The sequence below is a fragment of the Orcinus orca genome, chromosome 21, assembly GCF_937001465.1.
Source record: "Orcinus orca chromosome 21, mOrcOrc1.1, whole genome shotgun sequence".
Classification (NCBI taxonomy): domain Eukaryota; kingdom Metazoa; phylum Chordata; class Mammalia; order Artiodactyla; family Delphinidae; genus Orcinus; species Orcinus orca.
The window spans coordinates 22,354,417-22,377,917 of NC_064579.1; the positions used below are offsets into that span (position 1 = coordinate 22,354,417).

The 23,501-nt window shown below is 41.1% G+C and overlaps 1 protein-coding gene and 1 long non-coding RNA gene across 5 annotated transcripts in view; one reads left to right on the top strand and one right to left on the bottom strand.

Moving 5' to 3' along the window:
- CASP3 (caspase 3) overlaps positions 1-23,501 on the top strand; it is a 36,046-nt gene extending 12,545 nt beyond the window's left edge. Inside the window, exons 2-7 of one of the 4 annotated variants that reach the window (XM_033409202.2) lie at positions 2,681-2,748; positions 4,514-4,638; positions 8,099-8,227; positions 8,633-8,808; positions 9,145-9,265; positions 22,182-23,501. In XM_033409202.2, the coding sequence (XP_033265093.1) occupies positions 2,696-2,748; positions 4,514-4,638; positions 8,099-8,227; positions 8,633-8,808; positions 9,145-9,265; positions 22,182-22,498 (921 nt within the window). In that variant the 5' untranslated portion in view covers positions 2,681-2,695 and the 3' untranslated portion in view covers positions 22,499-23,501. Of the gene's footprint in view, positions 1-2,680; positions 2,749-4,513; positions 4,639-8,098; positions 8,228-8,632; positions 8,809-9,144; positions 9,266-10,947; positions 13,602-13,772; positions 13,959-22,181 lie in introns of those variants that run through there. The other 3 variants (XM_033409203.2, XM_004281736.4, XM_033409204.2) reach the window with 3 other exon arrangements.
- LOC117197406 (uncharacterized) lies at positions 12,327-21,921 on the bottom strand. The gene is made up of 2 exons (XR_004477992.2): positions 20,549-21,921; positions 12,327-20,308 (listed from the first exon to the last, which is right to left on the bottom strand). It is a non-coding gene; the product is annotated as an uncharacterized LOC117197406 (long non-coding RNA).

The following is a 23,501-nucleotide window of genomic DNA, read 5'->3' on the forward strand; positions in this document are numbered from 1 at the left end:
GATCAAACACTCTTTGGAAGGCTTCTGCATATTTTGGTACACCCCACCTACCTGATTTCCCCCTGTTTCACTCACTTCTCTTTAGTCTCCTGCTGGCTCCACTTCCTCCAGTAACCCTCTAATCATCAGAGTGCCCCAGTATATCTCCAGCCCTGCTCTCTCCCCAAGTTGCAGACGCTTAATTACCTATATCCACTATTTAACTATAGTCCAAACTTTATCATCTCTTTCCGGGACTATTCCAGAGGGCTTCTCACTGGCCTCTGTGCTTCCTCAGTGGATTCTCCACTCAGCAGCCAGAGTGCTTTTTTTTTTTTTTTTTTTTTGCAGTACGCGGCCTCTCACTGCTGTGGCCTCTCCCGTTGTGGAGCACAGGCTCCGGACGCGTAGGCCCAGCGGCCATGGCTCACGGGCCTAGCCGCTGCGCGGCACGTGGAATCTTCCCGGACCAGGGCACAAACCCGTGTCCCCTGCATCGGCAGGCGGACTCTCAACCACTGTGCCACCAGGGAAGCCCCAGAGTGATCTTTTTAAAGCATGCTGTCCCTCCTCTGCTTCAAGCACTCCAATGGTTTCTCCTTCTTGCAACAAGGATAGAATCAAAGCTCCTCTTGGCTCCTGAGGTCCTATATGATCTTGCCTTTCCCACTTCAATTCCCTTCACTCCTTCCCTTCCTTTTCCATGCACTAGTCGAACTGGTTTTCTTTTCTGCACCTTGAATACACGAAACTCTTTCAGGGCCTTTGTACTTGCCAGACGTTTCCCCAGCAAGGCAGCCTCTCTAGGTGGCCTCTATGTCATTTAGCTCTTTCTGTCAATGTCACCTCAGAGATGGCTTTCCCAGCCTCCTCAGCTAAAGTAGCTCACACTACCAGTCTCTCTATTACTCTACCCTATTTTGTTTTCTTCATAGCCCCTATCAGTATCTGAAATCTTATTATCTGTAATTATTCTTCCTCTCTAGAATGAAAGTTTCTTGAAGGAAGGAATTTTGTTTTGTCTTCCACTCTGTCCTAGAGCCTAGAATGGCACCTGGCACAAAGCATGTGCTCATGAAGTATTTGCTTATTGACTACAAGATGGTTCATCCCAGTTGTACACAGCATCCTCCCTTAGTTTTCTAGAAAAACTGCAGGAAGTAAGATGATAGAAAAGCAAAGAGCTTTTGTAGAAATGCACAGCAAAGACTGACTTTGAGAGAAGGTGAAACGCTACCCCCTTCGGTGGTTCCAAAATGGTGACACTTCCTCTCCATATTTTTTTCTCCATCTTCCCCCACGATAGGTGCACACAGTACTTAGGGACAGAGGAGGAAGGAACTGAGCTTTGGAGAAGAGAAGAGATGTCTCCTTAATTTTTAAGAGACCTTGAAAGGGGGGACTTTGGTAACGGGGAGGTGTGGGAAGATAAAAAAGTTCTGGAAATGGATGGTGGTGATGTTTATACAACACTGTGACTGTCCTTAATGTCACTGAACTGTACACTTAAAAATGGTTAAAATGATAGATTTTATGTGTATTTTATCACAGTTTTAAAAATTTAAATTTAAAAAGGGGGAGGGAGCCTAGGACTTTCTGTAAAGGCTTTTGTGGTTGAGTGAGTCCTGTTGACGGGGTGTGTATTCTTTTAAGATTTCTGATTTTAGCGTGGGAGTTAGGTTAAAAGTTCTATTTTGATTGGAATTTTTGAGATAGGCAGGACTTCTAGAGGCTGGAGAAAAATTTTTTGTCATTGTTTTTCTGTATTCTTTATTTAGGGAGGCAGATTGCCATAGAAGTACCTTTGCTTTGGGGAAGCTAGAGAAGACATGGTAGAACTCCAGACAGGTAGTAAGGAACTGGCTTCTTCAGAAGCAGTAGGGAAGAGTGGGAAGAAGGGGGCCTCCATCACTAAGCTTTGCATCTGTGGACAAAGCCACTTAATCACTAGGAGTTGGGTTTCCTGACTTTTCAGATTGTTGGGAAAATAAAAGATAAGATGCCTAGCACAGTACCTGCTGTATAATAAATGCTCCGTAAGTGAGAGCTGCCTTGATTAGAAGGACTCACTCACTGTGGGAGGTAAACAGAATTGTCTGACAGAAGAATGAAAGCAGGAACTTTAGTTTTTACTTCCAGGTTTCCTAAAGCCGGTCCACCACCTTAAATGAGAAAGTGGGATTTTCATGTCTAGTTTAAGAGTAAAGATTATGTGGAGGTTTGGAACTTCCTGGTGCTGAATCTCTTGGGAATCTAAGCATCGTAGAATAGTGTTATGTGAGGTATACCGTTTTTGGTTTTTGTTTTAACTGCATTGAGTTGGAAGGCAGAGTTCTTACCAATGACCAGATCTGTTGTAATAGAAACAAGTTGCAGTGTGTATCTTGATCTGGTGGGGTATCCAAATGTAAAAATGTATCAGGCTGCACACTTCCTATCTGTGCACTATGTGTGCTTCATAGCTCAATTAAAAACGAAAGAGAGAAATGGGCGACCTTATGCATACCTTTACAAAGGATTGTTCTCAGGTTTGACTCACAGAAGCCTTGAACAGTAGAGGTGAAGCTGGGAGAGTGATGGTACTGCTAATATGAAAATATTCGTATAGTGTGTTTATTTAGAGAAATAATCATTGGAATAATTAATGCAGTGATCTTATAATGACTGATTTCGATTAACATCTATTTTCTTTATATTCTAGTTAATAAAAGTATCCATGGAGAACAATGAAAATTCAGTGGATTCAAAATCCATTAAAACTTCAGAGACGTGAGTATTTAAATGGAATCTCATACAAGCAGAGAAAGATGGGTGTATGTAGTACAGCAAACTTTGAGGAAGCAGAAAGAATATGGGCTTTCAAGCCAGAGAGGCCCAGATGACTTCCTACCTCCTGTGACAGCTGCATGGCTATACACATGTTAAATTATCCTTTCTGAATCTCCTCCTTAAAATAAAACTTTCACGGAACTGCGGGGAGGTGGGAGGGTGCCTGACGTGTAGTCAGAAACCCTGCCTTAGTAGCAGAAGGATGACCCAGGAGAGGCAGAGGCACCCTCCGAATCTCTGTGCAGGATGAGAGGTTTGTGTTTGGGGGAGATTTTTTGGCCTCCTGTTTATTTGTGAGTTTTAAGGCTAAAATAAGATGCCAGTTCTCAGTCTGGGGAAGAATTGCCTGGTTATAGATTATCTTTTACCCTTTGTCTCAGTCTTCCTTTTTGGAATATTCTGCTCATTAATGCTTCCAATAACCAGCAGGTGGAGAAAGGGAAAAGATAGAACTCAAACACTCTTAATTCATGTCTGTTATTATCCATTTGGGATCTCTTGTGGTACATTTAATTCTAAAAGTTTATTTCTGGGGTCCAGTATTATTATTCTGGACCATCCAGGGAATTATAAACTAATTTTAGTACTAAACAATACTGTTACAGCAGAGCTATTAACAGGTTACCAATAAAGATTTTTGCAATATTTGTTTAGCAAAGGAATTTGCCTAGAAATTAACCTTTTGAAAGGCAGTCTCATTTTAGAGGTTTCTTGCCTTTTTTTAAACCCTTTTAAACTGATTTACACATTTTCCTACCTTTTCCTATCATACAGAACATAATTTACTATTTTAAAAGGTAGTAATTTACTATCCTTTTCCAACAGTATTTTTAGAATTGCATATAATGTGAAATACTCCCAGGTTGAGTGTGTGGGTACATGGACGTTAGGTATCAGTTTTTTGCTGTTGTTTCCTGATTCCTGGTCCAGGTCAAGGATCAGGTTTGCAGACTATTTTGGTCAAGTTTTATTGAAGCACGGCCACACCCATTCGTTTACATATTGTCCTGGGCGACTTCCACCAGCTGGATGGAGTGGGCTGCAACAGAGTCTGTACAGGCAGCCAGCCAGCCTAAAATACTTAATATTTGGTGCTTTGAGAAAAAGTTTATTGACCCTGGTCTAGATAACAGAGGTTTTTGGATAAGTGACCTTTAGACAAGTATTTTCAATTATTTACAACAGTGATTCTATGTAGCAATAAATTATTAGTTTGTTCAGTGCACAGGGTTTAAGGAACAATTTAGGAATTGTGATAAATATTGTGTTTTGGGTCATAGTTGCCTTTTGTTTATTTCCCTATCATTTCAGGGTAATTTTTATGATTTCACTCTTACCTTGAAGGATAAAATATTTTAGAAAGTTAAAAGAAATTTAAGTATAAAATGAATTTGATGAAATTTTAATAAAATTTAGAGGAAAGCAAAATATAGAGATTAAAAGTCTGAACTCTGAAGTTCAACAGATGCTTTCAGCCTTGGGTCTGACACTGTATCTTCATAACCATCAGCCTCATAGTGGTCACTTCCTCATCTGTGAAATGGGTTTTTGTGAAATTTTAGTGAGGGAAAGCCTGTTGCACACAACTTGGCATATTATATTCAACAAATGTTAACTGTTCCTATGTATTAGAGAAGTTGTGTCAATGTGAACAGCAGCGTTGGTCATTTCTCTCTTTGTAAACTGTTGTTTGATTTCCAAACAGAAAGATCTTACATGGAAGCAAATCAATGGACTCTGGAATATCCTTGGACTATAGTTACAAAATGGATTATCCTGAAATGGGTTTATGTATAATAATTAATAATAAGAACTTTCATGAAAGTACTGGTATGTATCATAAGATAGTTTTTAATCCTTTACAAGTATTTGTACCATTTATATTTGGTGTAGTATAAAAAACAGAATTGATGTTATTATTTAGTAAACTAATGACACAGAATAGCCATGAAGTAGAGATAGAGCAGGACCCCATGGGTCCTACAATTCAACATGAACTCTTAATCTTCTACCCATCATCAAAATCTCTCCCTCTTCTATCTGTATGTTTATCTCTTCTGCCCTGACTTCTGTGTAACCCTTGCTTCTTTATCTTCCTGCTCCCACTTTCATGTTAATGGAAGGATCTCAACAAATAGTAAGTAGAAGTATTTTTCCATTCCAGGAACTGTGCAAGGCACCTCACAGAAATTGTCTTGTTTAATTCTTAGAGCACCTCTGAAAACTAACCACCATTAGATGCCGAAAGGTTAAAAATCCTTGCACAGAGTCCCACAGATGATTTAGTAGCAGAACTGGGACTCAGCGTTGGTGCTCTGAATCCACTTTCTATGCCACTTCACCTGTGCCTTCATTCATTCTGTTGACTTTCTCTTCTTCCCCCGAAAAGAAGACAGACTCCCCAACCTTAAAGAGACCTTTCTTTTACCCTGCTGCCTCTTAAGCTTTGATCTGATTTTTGTCTCCTTCCCTAAATCTTAAAAACACGTACTTTAAACTTGCCATCTTCACTTCTTTCCATCCCTTTGATTCTGTTTTCTCTGTTTCTACCTCAACCGCTCTATAGAAGTTGCTGTTAGGTTCACCATAGCCTGATCACCAGATCCCGTTCTCAGTCTCTATACTATGTATAGCTTGAATCTAATAATACTTTCAGAGGTTTTTTTTAAGAGAATGTAAAAAATAAAATCCCTCACGATCCTAAAAAGCTATTTAACATCTTACTGTATTACGTGATATTTTTTCCTTGACAGTTTCTTTCAAAGCTTAATTTTATCCATAATAGTAAGCAATATTGTATTTTGCTTGTTCCATTTAATGTAATATAAGCATTTTTTGTGTTGCTGTATAATTTTCATATCTGTTATTTTAATGATTATATAATATCCCATTCCCTAAATATAATGTTCACTTGACTTGCATAATTTACCATATGAATGAACACTTTGGCTGTTTCTTCATTTTTCATTTTTAAATTGGTGCTGTGATAATTCTTTGAATTTGCATATTAATTGTATTAGAATTAATTTTAGTTAAGGAAACTAGAATCTGCTGATTCAGTTTAGGAGGCTGTCTACCAGAGTGCTGGTGAAAAGGGAAAGAAGCCAGATTACACTGGAAAGATAAGCTGGATTTGATGTTAGATTCATTATAAGGAGTGAGGAAAAAGTAGTTGAAAATGAGTGTCTAAACCTGAATGGCACCATTTGTATTGCTTTCGGCTCCAAGTTGAGATACAACCTTCAACCGTTAGGTATTCTGCCTCACGTTGCTAGTTATAATGCCCTCGTCCCATAGAATTTTACATTGTTGAACTTATTGGAGTTTTTTTTTCCGTCCAGTTTTATTGAGATATAATTTACACACAGCACTTATAAGTTTAAGGTGTACAGCATAATGATTTGATTTCCATAGATCATGAAATGATTATCACAATAAGTTTAGTGAACGTCCATCAACTCCAATAGATACAACATTAAAGGACTAGAAAAAAGCTTTTTTCCTGTGATGAGAACTCTTAGGATTTCCTCTCTTAACAACTTTCATATATAACATACAACAGTGTTAATTATGTTTATCACATTGTATGTTGTATCTCTAGTACATCCCGAGTACTTACTTATCTTTAAAGGGGGAGGGGGAAAATTGTTCTACTCTCCCCCCAAAACTACTTAGGCCTGTAGTCTGGCTTTAGCCTTAGAGTGAGCCCCTTTTCTGCTTTGAAATTTGAAGATCAGGTTCTCACAGCCACCTCTGACAGCCTGGTATTTTTTGTTCAACTACTAAGTGGCTCACAAACCAGGACCAGAATTCAGTCACCTTGTCACACAGCTGCATGGTGTCCTCAGCCTTTCCAATGTCAAAACCTTGATGAGCTTACTTTAATTTTATAAAAATAATATATGGCCATAATATACATTTCAGAAATTACAGATTAGCAAAAGAAAAATTGAAATCACTCCTAATCACACTACTCAGATAATCAACAATAATTTGGAGCTAGAAACATCTAGTCTTTTTTCTATGCATATGTGTTAAGTTTACTCAATGTGTGCCCTCCCCCTGCAGCACTTTAGGATTTTAAAATCTGAATTCACTGTTCAGTCAATCCGTACGTGTATGTGGAAGGCGCTGTAAAGGCATGAGGAAAGCCCAGGACTCCTGGGTACAGTCCGCTCACCAGCTTCAGTACTTTGTTCAAGTTCCTGGACTCCTCTGTGCTCCCACATCTGTGCAAATGAAGCCAGTCATGATAACGGTCTCATGGTGGTTAGAAGGCTTAACGGAGACCACGCAGAGCAGAATGGCTGATGAACAGTGCTAAAGTGGCTAGTGGTTTGTGGGGTTTTTCCTGAAAAGGTGTTATGAAAGTACTAATGTATCTTAGAATTGTTGGGAACTTGAAATCAAAGAAATAGTTCCTCTGAGTTTGTGAGGTGTGTATTGATACATATGTGTGTGTGGTGGTATATGTGTGTTTGTGTATGTACAATATGTATGTGTGTGTGTGTGTATATATATATATATATATATATATACTTATAATTTTTTCTTTAAAGTAGGATCCTATGCTTTTTTTTTTAAATGACCATTTTCCCATGGCAAAATTTTGTCTACAAAATTTCAGTGGCAATATAGTCTCCCATTATATAAATGACTTTTAATTTATTTAACCAAACCTCTCTTGTTAGGCATTTAAGTTTGTTTTTCACTATCTAAGCAGCTGTGAAAGACGTCTTTGTGACTGTAACACTATAACAGTTTATGTTATGAAGTGTCTTATATGCTAAGAAATGAAAGAGACTTTGTGTCACCATGATCAGAATATTGAATTTTCTTAGCATTTGCAAGGAAGAGTTTACTGTAGATTGTGTGAATCACTGAATAGTTCATTTCAAAGCAGTTTATGGGTCTTTTTTAAATTTATTTTTATATATTTTTTACTTTTGGCTGCACTGGATCTTCGTTGCTGCACACGAGCTTACTCTAGTTGTGGTGCGTGGGCTTCTCATTGCTGTGGCTTCTCATGTTGAAGAGCACGGGCTCTAGGCGCGTGGGCTTCAGTAGTTGCAGCATGTGGGCTCAGTAGTTGCAGCTCGCGTGCTCTAGAGCGCAGGCTCAGTAGTTGTGGTGTATAGACTTAGTTGCTCCGTGACATGTGGGATCTTCCCAGACCAGGGCTCAAACCCGTATCCCCTGCATTGGCAGGCGGATTCTTAACCACTGCGCCACCAGGTTAAGTCAAATTTTTTTTTTTTAATGCAACTAAAAGTAACTTTTTCTGTTCAAGGGATGGCATGTCGGTCTGGTACAGACGTAGATGCAGCAAACCTCTGGGAAACCTTCACGAACTTGAAATATGAAGTTAGGAATAAAAATGATCTTACATGTGAAGAAATTTTGGAATTAATGTACAATGGTAAGAAATAATGAAAAGAATGATCTTCATTGTCCAATTTATGTTACAATCTAGCTGTAATTATACACATATAAAAGTAAAGCATGAGAACTGTGGAACTAAACTGTACACAATCCTACTCTCTCTCTCTCTCTCTCTCTCTCCCCTCTCTCTCTCTCTCTCTCTATATATATATATATATTTTTTTTTTTTACTCTATATATTTTATGTAAGTAAAACAAGTTATTCATACCAACTCACTAGAGTGGTTTGAGGTGTGTTGCTCTGCCCTAAGTTGGGTTTACATGATCTCTCAGTTCTGTTCTCAGGTTTCTTCATCTTATTCCCATACAGTGCATATGAAATGGTTGAATAAAATTGCATTGGTTTTCTGATGGTTTTTCTTGTTTGTGAACGTTTTCCCAGTTTCTAAAGAAGATCACAGCAAAAGGAGCAGTTTTATTTGCGTGCTTCTAAGCCATGGCGAGGAAGGAAAAATTTTTGGAACAAATGGACCTGTCGATCTGAAAAAATTAGCAGGTTTCTTCAGAGGGGATTGTTGTATAAGCCTAACTGGCAAACCTAAGCTTTTCGTTATTCAGGTAAATATATAACTGAGCAACCTGGTTATTGAGGATTCATTAGGGATTAATTTACTCAATTGTGGATTATCAAAAAAATTTATTTTTTTCCTTGAAGCTACTGAACTATTGTTAGTTTTTTGTTTATTTAAACTACCACTTAGGAGATAGAGAATAAATTTTAATTTTAGACTACTAGCAAAAGGATTCTGCATAATTAACATCAGTTTTTACAGAGCCTTTGCATTTCTTAGAAATAACAGTTGTACATGTACACACATATTTTTTAAAATAAATGTTTAGTTTCCTTTTCTTTTTTTAAACTTTTTAAATAAATGTTTATTTTCTAACCTCTAGGCTTGCCGAGGCACAGAACTGGACTGTGGTATTGAGACAGACAGTGGTGTTGAGGATGACATGGCCTGTCAGAAAATACCAGTTGAGGCAGACTTCTTGTATGCATATTCTACAGCACCTGGTAAGAAAGTTACTAATACTGAATGTTATATGTAGATTTTAAACAATGAAGAATGTGTTCCAAAGGCTGTCATGATTTTGATATCCATAAAAAGCCAACTTGGGGCTCCCCTGGTGGCGCAGTGGTTGGGAGTCTGCCTGCCAATGCAGGGGACATGGGTTCGAGCCCTGGTCCGGGAAGATCCCACATGCCGCGGAGCAGCTAGGCCCGTGCGCGACAACTGCTGAGCCTGCACTCTAGAGCCCGTGAGCCATAACTACTGAGCCCATGTGCCACAACTATTGAAGCCCGCACGCCTAGAGCCCATGCTCCGCAGCAGGAGAGGCCACCGCAGTGAGAAGCCTGCGCACCGCGGCGAAGAGTGGCCCCCGCTCGCTGCAACTAGAGAAAGCCTGCAGGTAGCAACGAAGACCCAACTCAGCCAAAATAAGTAAATAAATAAATTTTTTTTTAAAAAGCCAACTTGTCTGTATTTTAGGGTACCTTAACCACAGACAAGTCTCAAAAAGTTGTCTTTAGCAAAGTTGGGCTAGAAAATATGCATCTATAGGAAAGCATACTTACATAGTGTCATTCATGAACTTGATACCACATGGAAACTGTATTAAAACATAGGACAAGTCGGAGCTTTGCCCACTTCCTGGAATAAGAGAGAACTGTGTTTTCCAGGAATTCTTTGGAAGATAGGAAATTGAAAGGATAAGCCTGAATAGCATATGCGCAGGTAGAAATGGAATGAGGGAAAATAGAGTTAAAAATGATTTATGAATAGGTTATCAACCTCCACTTTTTTGTGGTTGTATTATACGTGTCATCATATAAATAAATATTTATTGATCATACAACTGTTTACTTATACAACTAAGGGTGTCACAAAGTTTGGAAATATAGGGCAAATGTATTTTTAAACAGTATTACATTTTTAAATATAGTCAATGTGACTTCTTTTAACCTCCAGGCATCTTTCCAGATAAAGTACTTTCAAATTAAAAGCAATGGATCCAGGGAATTCCCCAGCAGTCCAGTGGTTAGGACTCATTGCTTTCACTGCCACGGGCCTGGGTTCGATCCCTGGTCGGGGAACTAAGGTCCCACAAGCCGTGCGGCACAGCTGAAAAAAAGGAATGGATCCAATAGTTAATCTGGGAAAAGTACAATAAATACACTATTTCCCCTTTTTGGACTTTTGAATATACTATAATGTGTTTATTATACTCTATTTAGATGCCCTGTAGACAAATTTAGGACACTCAAATATGTGTGCATATGTAAGCAGGTTATTTCTTGGATAAGCCAATAATCTGATTGCAACACGATGCTACTTATAATGATACTTTTCATTTCTTTGCTTTTGCATCTTCTGCACGTTACCCTTTTCTTCCCTATTGGAAGGGAAGCCCAGGAAGTAAAATTCTCAGTAACTCAGTGGTGAAGTTAGTCCACAACTCTTTTCCTTGTCGAAGCAGAGGTATACATAAAGCACCCATTTGGTTTTTGTTTTGTTTTCCCCTGGAATCAAAGGTGTCATTTATTTATTTATTTATTTATTTATTTATTTATTTTTATGGCTAATAATACCTATGGATGTTTATGCTTGTTTTTACCTTCATGATTATGTTGTAATTTATTAAATCAGCTAACATTGGATATCCATGATATTTTGGTTACATTTTGCCTTGTAGGTTACTATTCCTGGCGAAATTCAAAGGACGGATCCTGGTTCATCCAGTCACTTTGTGCAATGCTGAAACAGTACGCTCACAAGCTTGAGCTTATGCATATTCTCACTCGGGTTAACCGAAAGGTAGCAATAGAATTCGAGTCCTTTTCCAATGATTCTACTTTTCATGCAAAGAAACAGATTCCTTGTATTGTGTCTATGCTCACAAAAGAACTGTATTTTTAATCACTGAAGAAATGGATGATTTTTTTTTTTAATCTGTATGCCAAGTGAGGAAACGGTGTGACTGATAACTATATTTTCCTCTCTCATTTAAATCTAATCTAATCCCCGAGGTGATACATGGAAATATGTCACTTTCATAGCAATAAAACTACTATGAAGCTACCTCAAACACAATCAGGTAGTTGAAATTGAATTTAATTAAGAATAAATAAAAATGGATAATGGTACAGTCATTATGAGAGGAAATGATTGTAAATTAACAGCTCTCATAATTAGCAAGTTTTAGTGATTATGCTATGCTACAAATTTTCAAGGAATTATGGAAGAATTTAAACATTGCTGTAATGTGTTTCAGTGATATTGACAATGCTCTTGTTTCAGAGAACATGTTCTGGTTTTTGTCAAACTATAGACATGATGATGTGGAATAATGTATCCTCGAACTTGGTGGTCCATGTGCATGGTCAAATGCTTGAAGACCTTGATCTTAGAATTAGTATTTGGAGACAAGACAATAGTATTTTTACATCACCCATCTGAGCATATGGTGTTGTGATGTCTGTCCCGAGCATGTCCTTGTTGTTTAAAAAAAAAGAAAAAATTATGTTTAGTATTGAAAAAGGAACTAAATGTTTTACTTGAGAATATGCAGGAAAACTAAGTTGACTCTCTCAGGTTAAATGCAACATTAATAGAGGGAGACAGAGTTAGGACTATAAGGTGCTGAAATGCAACTCTTCCCACCAGCTGCTGGGCCTCGCATTCCCACAGAGTATCTGAAGGGCTCTTATGCAAAACCTCAAATTTTGATCACACTGATAGCAGCATGAATTGAAGAAATTCTATAGGAACATACTAAAATACAACTTACAGAATACACAGTGAGGTGTGAGGAAGAAACAGTAAATCAATCAGCTGGGCACTTTTAATTAGAAGATGGCTTGAGCCTGAACAGGGACACAGCGCAGCCTATGTCATGAAGGCAGAGCCATAGACTACGGCTTCAGGAAAAGGAATGCTGGCTAGTTTCTTCATGTACATGGAGGTGTACATGGAGGATGCTCCCAAGGCAAGAAGCTCCAAGAAAGTGAACCAAATCAAACTTCTGAAATGGAAATTTTCAAAAGATGGTGAGAGTCATAAAAGTTGTAGCACTTTTTTTTTTCAATTTTTTCAATGACAGCTTTTAATTGGATGTTAAATTCTTATCTGCCTTTCTGCAGATAGCACATTATATAAAATACAGCTAGCACCATTACCACTGTACTGGATACACTGAATAACAATTCACTTCTCACTTTACACCGAGGGGGAGAAGGGCTGCAGTTGTCAGCCTGTCAGAAATTAAGTATGTAAATTAATGCTTAAGTGTATGAATATGAATATGATTTACAAGACGCTCGGAGTGTTGTTAGGGGAAAATCCTGAGGTCTCTCCCCTTCAACGATAACAAGTGCTCAGTGACCTTGACAGACGGCACGCAGACATGGGTGTGGCCACGTGTGCACTTGGCCACCAAGCTTTGGGAGCTGAAGTACTCCTGAAGAGCAAATCCTGGACTCCTTCTGGAATGTCCCTTTCTGCCATCCATGAATGTCAGCCCATAAAAGCAATTTCATTAGCATTTCCTCATTTTCCAATATAAGCGGTGAGTGTGGCCCAATAATATGGGCCCTCAACCATCCTTTGCCAAGGATGGGAAAAATCATTAGCACTCTTTGTAGTAAAATTTTTGAGCATGTTAAGTTGTATTTTGTTGACATTTATAATCAAAGGAGAATGATACTGTTGTGATCATATACGGTTCTCTGAAATGAAAGGACCATGGCATGCAGGACGTTAGCAGTCATTCAGTCTTCCCTCCTTTGGTGCCCAGGGAAACTGTAGGCCAGAGAGGAGAAGCAGCATGGCCCGAGCTGGGGACAGCAGGCTAGGAGCCTCCTAGCTCAAGAGATGTTGAGCCGTCCCTGCATCGCTGTATCCCGCTGCTTTTCCGTCTGACATTTCCTGTGAGCCTTCTTTTGCTGAAAGAAAGGAACTCACATTTATAAATGAAAGCTATTTGTTTTGGCTATGTCTGTAATTTTTTCGAAGTCAATGAAGTATCTTAAAGTGTGTTCCTGTGTGACAATTTTTTTTTTTTTTTTTTTTTTTTTTTGGCGGTACGCGGGCCTCTCAGTGTTGTGGCCTCTCCCGTTGTGGAGCACAGGCTCCGGACACGCAGGCTCAGCGGCCATGGCTCACGGGCCCAGCCGCTCCACGGCATGTGGGATCCTCCCGGACCGGGGCACGAACCTGCGTCCCCTGCATCAGCAGGCGGACTCTCAACCACTGCGCCACCAGGGAAACCCCTATGTGACAATTTTATAAAAAATTTGTTATTATGAATTTTTATTTCCAAATATAAATTTTAACTTAAAATTACCATCACATTCAAGTGTTTGTTGTTGTTTCTGATGTGCTACTCGCTGAAATTAAAATATTTTTAACCAAGTGCTTGATTTGGAAGGGCCAGAGAAGATGCAACAGGACCCTTTAATCAAATACTTTGAGATGGTGGCAAATTACCGAATAGGATAAGCAGCCTTCCTTTTCTCCCAGGTCCCTCTCAGAAGACCATTTCTAAAGTTACCATGATGCCAGGAAGGATACGAAGTTTGCAGAGATCACAGCCCCTAAATATGACCATATTTTTGTTTGTTTCCTTGCTTGGAGGAATGGGGAGTAGCAGAGTATAAAGGATATTGCTGAAATGAATCACTTCAACCCATAAATTTTTAGTAGGGTGAATAGAGGGTGGGGGGAAGAACTGGGGGCGGGGGAGGGTTGAAAAAAAACCTGTGATGTCCCCAGATGGTCAGCTCTGGGAGAGGAGCTGTGACAGGGGAAGAAGTCCCCTTTGTGTTTTATGTACCTAGAAGAGAAATATGAGAAAGTGCAAACATGAGTGGTTTACATTTCTTCCAGTATTTCTATAGTGAATGTACATTACTTTTAAGTCAGAAAACTAATAAAATTCTCTAATTGGGACTAGGGGATTCCTGTTTCCAAGGAGTAGAGGGTGACATGAATAACTCCCTTAAGACTCTTTTAAAGCTATAGTTCTGTAGTACGTTGATAGTAGAGCCCATTCTAATCTCTGCTAAATAAAGAAGTCTTCAATATTAAAAAGAAAAATACCAAGGCCAAGAACCCAATAGAAAAATGGACTAAGGGCCATGAACAGACAGTTCATAGAAAAACACCAAATGTCCCTTATACCTCAGATGAAAATCTTAATCATCACAAGAGAAATTCAGATTAAACTAAGGTATCATCTGTCATCTAGCAGACGGACAAAAGACCTCATTTGACAACATTCTGTTGGCTGAGCTGTGGGGAAATGTATCCCCCGTTGGTGGGACCGCACAACCGCGTGTGGAGGAGAATCCGGCAATACCTATCCAATTATTTACTCTTGAAGCAGCAATCTCAGGTCTTGGAGCTCAAACTGCCCATACACCCGTACATGTACAAAAGTATATACGCAATGATTCACCTTAGCATTCTTTTACAGCAACCCAGCTGTAAAAACGATAGGTTAGATACACTGTTGCATCCACACAGTGGAACACGACTTGCTGTAAAATAGAACGAGGAGGACCCTCTTGAACTGATAAAGGTCTCCAGCATGTATGATCAGGTGGGAAAGGACGAAACACAGAACGCCATAGACAGTATGCTGTAATTTGTGTAAAAAAGGTCTAGGGGGCGGGGAGAGCATAAGAATATGCGTAAAGCAACACCAGGAGGATAAAGGGCACTAATACAAATGTAAATGGTGGATGGGAACAGGGATGGAAGTGAAATTTCTTTTGTGTTGACTTTTCTATATCGTTTTGACTTTTTGGAACCGTGTCAATGTATTATTACCTGGCTTCAAAAATGGAATCAAATCAAGGGGGGATGGGGATGGCACAAAACTTTCAGGAATGAGAACTGTGGTTCCATACGGGGGTAGGGCTGGGAGGGATGCCATGGCTGTCCATAGCCATGTTGCAGGATTTTGTTTAGCTTGTTTATTTTCTTCTTTGCTTCAACCTCTGTAGGTATTAGCTGAGAAATCGTAACACGCTTGATATTAGAACTTGAGCCTAAAGTAATACTCAGCATCAGTTTTTTATAGCTCAAGGAGCAAACTAGACTATTCACATTCGTTTCTTAATTCACTCTCTAGTTGTTCCATCCTTATCCTTTGCAATATGATTGTAATAAATTATCACATGATGAGGCAGACCAAGAAATATCCATCAAAGAATTTTTGTGCACAGAATCTCTACCGTCTGCTACGTTGATAATTGAAAGAACTGAGGAACTGAAATGCTTAGGGATGTTCAGAAAAAGCAAGCATCTCCCTTTCAAGAAAATGTTTTTCCAGATTTAAAGTTGGTGCAAAAGCTATTAAGTAGCATGTTTGAGCTAAGAGGCCAATGTCTGATCTACACCTTATGCTTTGGTTTTAGGTGACTTAAATGTCAGCTCAGGGACCTAACAGCCTCATATACAGTTTCCCAAGAGGGAAGCATGTTTGGCCAATGTATTGAAAGCTAATTCACTGATTTTACTGAAATATTTCCAAAGACTCATTTCTGCCTGGCAGGTTTAAGGAGCATTGAGGAGGCCACTGTGGGTGGAGGGGAGTCAGCAGAAGGAGAGCAGGTGAGGCTAACAGGGAGATGCTGCAGAGTGGGGCCTTGAGGATGCTATACCTACAGATCCCACCTAGGGCCAGAGTACTAGTGCAGCGGGAAGAGGCTCCAACATCTAGAGACCCAGGAAAGGAGACCGAAAAGGATGGCCAGGGCTGAAGGTGGGGAAACAGGAGAGTATAGGGTGAGAAAGCCAAGGGAAGAAACTGCTTCCCGAGGAAGTGGCCTGCCGGGGCAAACTACTGAAAATTCAGAGAAAATGAACGTTTGAAATATGCATTGGATTTGTGACAGGAGGTTATAGGTGATCTTGACAAAGGGGATTCTGTGCAAATATTGAGGCAGAAGCCAGCTTAGAGAGGACTGCTATATGAGTGCCAAGTGAGGAAACGGAAATTAAAAGTACAGAAAACTTGAGAAATTGCCTTCGAAGGAAGGGTGGGGTTGGCGGGAAGAAGTAGCTAGAGGGGGAAATGAGTTGAAATGTTGTGTTGTGTGACAGATTTGAGCATGTTTAAATGCTGATGGCAAGAATCCAGTCCGGAAAAAGACTGAAAATACTGGAGGGAAAAGTAACTGACAGCGTAGGGCTCCTAAGCAATGAGAGAGGGTTAAATCTGAGCTAATTGTGGGGATGCAGAGAGGAGGTGAGGTTTTTTTGTTTGTTTGTTTTTAACGGGAGGAAATATGAGAAGCTGGATGTGAATAAAGCTAGGCCTGTAAGTTTTGTAGCAGGAGGTTATAACTCTATTTTTTAAGAAGTAGAAGACAATGTGCTCAAAGTTAACTGTTCAAAGGGTTAGAAGAATAAGGAAGCTTTGAAACCATTGTCAAGAGCTGGAGAGTGAGTTGACGGGAGAAGTTTAGTGAGATCGCTGGGCAGCGTTTAGGACCCAGTTGAAACCAGCGATGGTGAATCACAGTGGTACCAGCCTGCCCTGTTGTGGGGTTTTATCTAGGATAATTCAGCTGCTTGGTATGTGTTGGCTTCATCCAACTTTGGGTATTTTCCCACATTTATTAAAAAAAAAGAGGAGCCACGGACTTCAGGAGACTGCAAAATGAGTTACTACTCAACTGATGGACCATGGAGCTAAGCTGGAGAGACGGGGCACTGAACACAGAAGGGGGTAATTTTAGGGAATAAGAAGAGTGGTCTGTGGCCTGATGGTCCTGATGAATTTGAAGAACCCTCATCGTACAAGCAGTGGAACAATAAGACTAAAAGGATTGCAGATTGTAGTCAGAGAATGGATGGGAGGTGGGGCAAATTCAATCATGAAAAAGATGTGACTGATTAAGTTGAAGAGTGAAGTAGTATGAAAGACCATTTTGGAACTGAGGTCATGGAACTAAGGGGTGAGAATGCTGGATGTGTCCTCCTCCCTATGGGCACTGATTTGCTGAAATGAGCTTCCATGTGCAGGAGTATAGTATAAGATAATGTGATAAAATGTAGTTTTGTTTATAAACCTTTGCTTTTAGGGGACTTTTAAAAATCCACCTTCTGTTTCTGCCAATTAACACTGTTTAAAACTACCACCTGTTATCACCATTCATAAAAGAAAGGGCATTTTAACTCCCACCTCCTTCATTTCCTCCTCACTCCCAAAATAAGGAGGGACATAATCTCACATTTTCCAAGGTCCCTGCTCATTTTTAAAGCTTAGAAAACATAACCAATAATTCTGCTCAAAACTTTAAAATATATATATTTTTGTTTCCAGTTTGTAACTGGAACATAAAATAGACAAAAGCACCAGGTAGAAATCGTAGTTGCCTGTTTCCAGCCAATGCTGCTGGGTCTCTGTTTTGAACATTTGCTTCCAGAGCTACTGTTGCTGATGCAAATTCTGACGTAAGAGACTGAGCAATAAAATGTGCAAGTGGTGTCTGTTGAGAGTTTCAATTATTTGTAAATCTGTGAGAACGGGTTGAACTCCTGCGGGGGTAAGTGATGGGGGCAGTCTGGGTACCAAAATCTTGTTCTGCACCCACGCCTCACCCTGCTCTCCCCATCTCCTGCTCGCCCTCCTCGTGGCTCTCTGTCCCCAGCTGTGAGCTTGGGACCTTGCACTGCGAACAAATCAGATTTGTCTTGTGTGTATCAGCTCTGGTCTGATTTATCATCACACCCTTGACCCAACCCAGGCTGATACAAAATTAAGTGATCTAAATATTAAAAGTCTGTCCATTAAGGACAGATTCCATTTGCCTATTTTCGTTTCAGTTAATCCCTGTTGAAGGTACCCTTGGTACCTTCTAAACAAATTTTTTTCAAAAAACCTTTACTGTGAGAAATTTAGTATGAACTTTTTGGGTATATCTCTCTGATATTCAAAGCAATCAAATATCCTTTATATTTCATTTGAATTTCTCATGTAAGTACAAAATGGGACAAAATTAGAACCTGATTTACCCCCTGGGTTCTCTCATCTCCTCACATGCCCTCAAGCATAGAGCAGAATTAATATGTTGAAATAGTTGAACCAAAACAGTGGTTTGGTTTACCCAAGGAAAACATAAAAAAGATAGGCTAGACTCAGAGCCACTATAATACATTCACATCCTTAAAGTTAACCACTAAAAGTGTTAGGGATTCTCTTTCCAGTTTTCTTCTTGAAAGCCATCAAGTCACCGATGGAAGCTTATTGGGAAAGTTTATCTATGAGCCTTAAGGGCATCTGCTCTGTGTTCAAGCCCTGATGTAAAAGTCGCTTCAAACCACTGCACTGATATCAACTTGCTTTGTTGGACGGGAGCATAATTTTGAATCACATCAAGTAAATTCTGGGAAATTCCTAGTTGACACCTGCACTGTCTTTGAAGGTCTTATGTTTGTTGGGCAACCCATTTTTTTCAGCATGTGAAGCTTACAGGTAAACTATGACTAAGAAATGTTTTTCACTAAATACAGTCACAGTTCATTTCAGCTCAGAATTCCCCCCCGCCCTGCTTCACCTCCCACGTGCCCACTTCCTCCACTGGGTTGGTTTCGTGTAGTTTGGGTAGTACCAGCTCTGGAATCCGCTCGCTAGCTGCCTCTTCCCCAGTCTGAACTCCAGTTTCTCTTTCTCTAAAATGGGGGCAATAATATCTTCCTTCCAGTAGTAGTGACATGAGAATTTTTAAAAAGATAACGATGGAAAAGTTGTCTTGACAGATTAAAGCTCTAGAGAACCATGGCAGGTTATTCTACGTATCCATCAGTTTGCTGTTGTTGGAAATGCCAGTAGAACTAGGGAAACTACTTTCTTGACTTATCTGTACTTAGAGCTCTCAACTTTGTGCCGCTTCTATTCTAAGTGAGGCTTACATACCATCCTTCTTGAGCCAAGAAGAAGGGGGTAGGGGTCTGGGCTTCAAAGGGCAGGAAGACAAATCACAGGGAGAGGAGAAGAAAAAAATGTCTGGTAAACAAATGTTTGCCTTGCCTTGCAGATAAGTCTTTCTGATATAAAAGTTCTCTCTAGTAATAGCTCTTTTGCCCTTAGATAAAGGGCAACAAGCCCTTTATCTAAATTCCTTTATCTAAATTCCTTTAGGCAGTTAAGGGAGAGGCAAAAAGCTTTTCCAGAGACTGCTGGGTCTTCATTGCCTTCAGGCCAAAACATCCACATGTCCAAGTGGCTACTTTGGGGTGGCATATTCTGTTTCCCCTCACAACTTTCTCATTTAATGACAAAACGAAAACGAGTTAGTAATGAGTTTGAAGTCCCTTATTCAAGGATTTGGGGAGCACAGCGTCTCACAAGCAGTGGAACCCACTTCCGGAGGGATTTTGGGCAAGAAGGAGGTTTACAGAGAGAAGAGGCCACGTGGAAACAGCACGACTGGGTAGGAGGGTGGGGATTTCCTTACAAAACTAGCAGGTCCTGTTTTCTAGGGTAAAGTAAACTAGCTAAAGCTGAGTTGGAGGATTGTGAGTGGTGTATGTCAGGCTTCCTTGGCAGGAGTTTCTGGTAAAATCAGGCTGATTTAGGCTTAGATCTGTGACATGGGTGGGGTCACTGGATACGCGAACTGTCTTTATCACTCTGTTAATATGTCAAGTTACTTGAACCTCAGTTCTGCTTGGTAGTGGAGAACTCATCGGTTTAGGGCAAACCCAATCCACTCAGAGTTAAACCATCCAACTTGGGGCTCACTCCCTGCCTGGGAGTTTGTGAAGCATCATGACACGCAGGGAGGAGGAGGTTGGAGGTATCTGGTTTTCCAGTGTCACAGGTGCCCCGTGGGTCCTGCTGAGATTAACGTCATTCTGTTTGACTGTCCTCCCCCCCTCCCCACCTCTCTGGCATCCATCAGGACACCTGCATTCCCGTGGGGTTTCTGCTCTCACGGTGTACTCTGCGACCACTCTGCGTCCTCTCATCCCCAGTCACGAGGCCCTTGTTGGGGAGGAAAAATAATTTTCCCTCTACCCTTCTGAGTTCTTGGCTGAGGTCCCTGTAATAAAAGACAGATTCACAAGACAATAAACGAACAGAAGTTTATGAACCTGTGTGTACATGGGAGACACCCAGCAAAACCGAGTAACTCCCCAACATGAGCTAAACCACTGGCTTGAATAACCTCTTCACTAAAGACAAAAGAAAGAAAAGAGAGGGGAGCTCAGTTATGGGGACGGTTGCCAGGAAGAGCAAGGTAAACAAGGGTAAGGTTTGTCACACAGATTTCAGTCTGTACCTCCTCCGTTGATAGGTCCCTTGTGATTAAGGGTTTTCCTTCCCTTCCTGGTATGGAGAGGGAGAGAACCCTACAAGTGGAAATTTCCTTTGTAAATGCACATTTCTCTTGCAAAAGAGTAACTTCTCCTTTGTTTTCAGAGCTTCTCCTGTGTCTGTAGTTTCTCAAACGAATCCTATGCCAAAGAGGTATTTTCAGGGCGGCATATTCTTCTGCTGCCCTTCACCCATCAAAGTCAGCTGCATCTCAGAGCACAGAGGAAGGTTATTGAGCTGTTTCCTGAGCCCTGGTGGGACAAGCAGGGTGTCTGGGAGGCTGCCCCCAGCCCACCTACTTAAGCCCTTTCTACCGCTTATGCCTTATTCTACAGCTACCATGATGGGGCGGGCGCGGCGGGAGCTTCTCCTTCAGGGATCCAAGCAGGAAATGGGGTGCCAGTCTGTTCTAAGTTGCAGAACCCCAAATCTAAGGGGCTGCACAGCAGGGCTCCTTCTGTGAGGCCCTCAGCATGGACTCACCCCGGCTCTCTCCTCACCAGGTCTCCTCCCTTCCCCAGCTCGGAGGAGTTTCACCTGGTGGCGGGGAGGACGGAGAGGGAAGAGGCAGATCAGCCTTCTCTGTCTGTCACACCTGGCCTTCAGCTGGTAAACATCAAAACACAAGAACTTAATGCGACAAGTCTCCTTGGGGCCATGAAGGCCTTGCGTCTCACAGCCAAATCGACAGTGCGGGAACAGGAAGTTGTGACAGGGTGAAAGGAAGTGAGGATGCAGATTTTGCCACATGTGCTTATGACAGTAGCTACCCTTATGCAATTTCTCTATGCCAAGCTCTTCACAAACAGTATCTCCCTTAATTCTCACAATAATCTTAGGAAGTAGCATTATCATCTCAATTTGCTAACTGAAGTTGAAATTTTGTAATTGAAAGCTCAGAGGTTAAACAACTGGCCTAAGGTCACACAGCCTGTGGTTGGTAGTGCCTGAACATGAATCCAGGCATTTCTGCTTCCCAAGTCGTTGCTCTTTCTACAATCCCCCGATTACTCACTTCTTTAAAGGACACCGAATGAAAACACAAGCCAAAGCATGCACCTGGAATCTAGAAGGGAGCGTGTGTCTGTAAAACAGATTGGGAAAACACCTTACACCTGATCCTCAGAGCTTTGTCCTTGTGAGATACTGCATCAGCATGTGTATGGAGAGTTGGTCAAAGTGATAGATGATCAGAAAGGATCTTTTCTTGGTGGGGGTGGGGGGGAGTAGCTGGAGGAGAGAGCAGAAGAATGCAAGATCTCAGATCGTTATGAACAATGTGAACAAATGGCAGAGACTCACTTTTCCAGAACCTGCCCTCAAGATGACCCACAACTATACTTTAGTGCATCACTTAAAGAAGCCACCTTAAAGGAGGGTAAACAAGCCTCAGGATAGAGCTGGCACACTACAGAGTTGGAGTCAAATTTGGTTGAAAATGGGCAGACCCCTATCCTGTGATGTATACACTGGTTTTCTTAACTAAAAAATTTCAAAGTCTCTTGGCAATGCATTTAACACACCATAATTTTCTTTTTTGCTTTCCTTTTCGATTTTCTATCCAACTCCATTCTTCTTTCACCCATCTGTCACCTTAGGATCCAGAAAGCAAAGCAGCAGCAGCTCCTATAGCTGGTGGAATGAAGTCGGGAGCACCTGTCCATGGTGTTGTGTGTGGGTAGCAGCAAACATACATGAGCAAGAAGACCAACAAGGAGAGTCTGGGCTCCAGGCATCGCTCCAAGCAAGGAGTGACTGCGTGAGCATGCCACAGAGTTGGGCAACTGGGAAGCCGAATGATGATGTGGCTTTTAGGAACTCAAAAACAAAGTGGAGGTCAGAAACAGGAAGGAGCCATTGTGAAATTGAAAGTTCCCTGGCTTTGGGATCAGCAAGGTCCAGTCACAAAGCCTGATGTCTCTGCTCGTTTACTACATGACCTTGGGCATTTTCGTTCACCTCCGTGAACCTCAGTTTTCTTATTCATAAAATAATTATAACCATAACATCATCCTTGCAGTGTGGTTGGGAAGATTAGAGAGGATGCATATATAGCACACAGCTTAGGACTTCACAAGCAATCAGTTCTCTCCTACATCAAGGCTCATGTATTTCCTAAGGGATCATCCATGGCTTCCCTCAGATTCCTAGAGCTCATAATAGGTTGGATTCACTGCACGTATGTACGTGCAAGGCGGCTGTGCTAGTGCTGTGAATTCAAGGTGCAAGCAGCTTCTGCAGAAAGCTGCAAGAATGTGAATACGGATTGGTCCCTGCTGCTTTCATTTTCTACCGATGCAAAACCATTTACCACACACTCAGCATCTTAAAACAACACGTTTATTCTCGCACAGGTTTTGTGGTCTGGAGTCCAGGGACAGTGGAGCTAGGTCCTCAGGTCAGGGGCCAACCAAGCTGAAATCAAGGTGCCCGTGGGCTGTGTTCTCATCTGGAGGTTTGACTCAGGAAGAAACCATTTCCAGGCTCATTAAAGTTATTGGTAGAACTCAGTTCCTTATGGCTGTTTTCTGGCTGACTGTCAGCCGGACATCACCCACAGAAACTACGAGCCACCCTCGGGTCCTCGCCTCGAGGGCCCCTTTACAGGCGGTTCATGACATGCTGTTTGATTTTAGGCCAGCAGGAGGATTTCTCACTTCAAATATCTCCTCCCTCCAGAGAAGGCCCAGGCCCCCTTTTGAGGTGTTCACTTGCTCAGGTCAGGCTCAGCCAGGATCATCTCCCTTTTGATTATTCACAGGCAACCAGTTGGCGACAGTTACATCTGCAAAATCCCTTCACTTCTGCCACGTAACCTAACCTATGACAGGAGTGAAATCCTACCATATTCCCAGGTCTCGCCTGCACTCAAGGGGTGAGAATCATACAGGGCATGGACACCAGCAGGCAGGAATTGG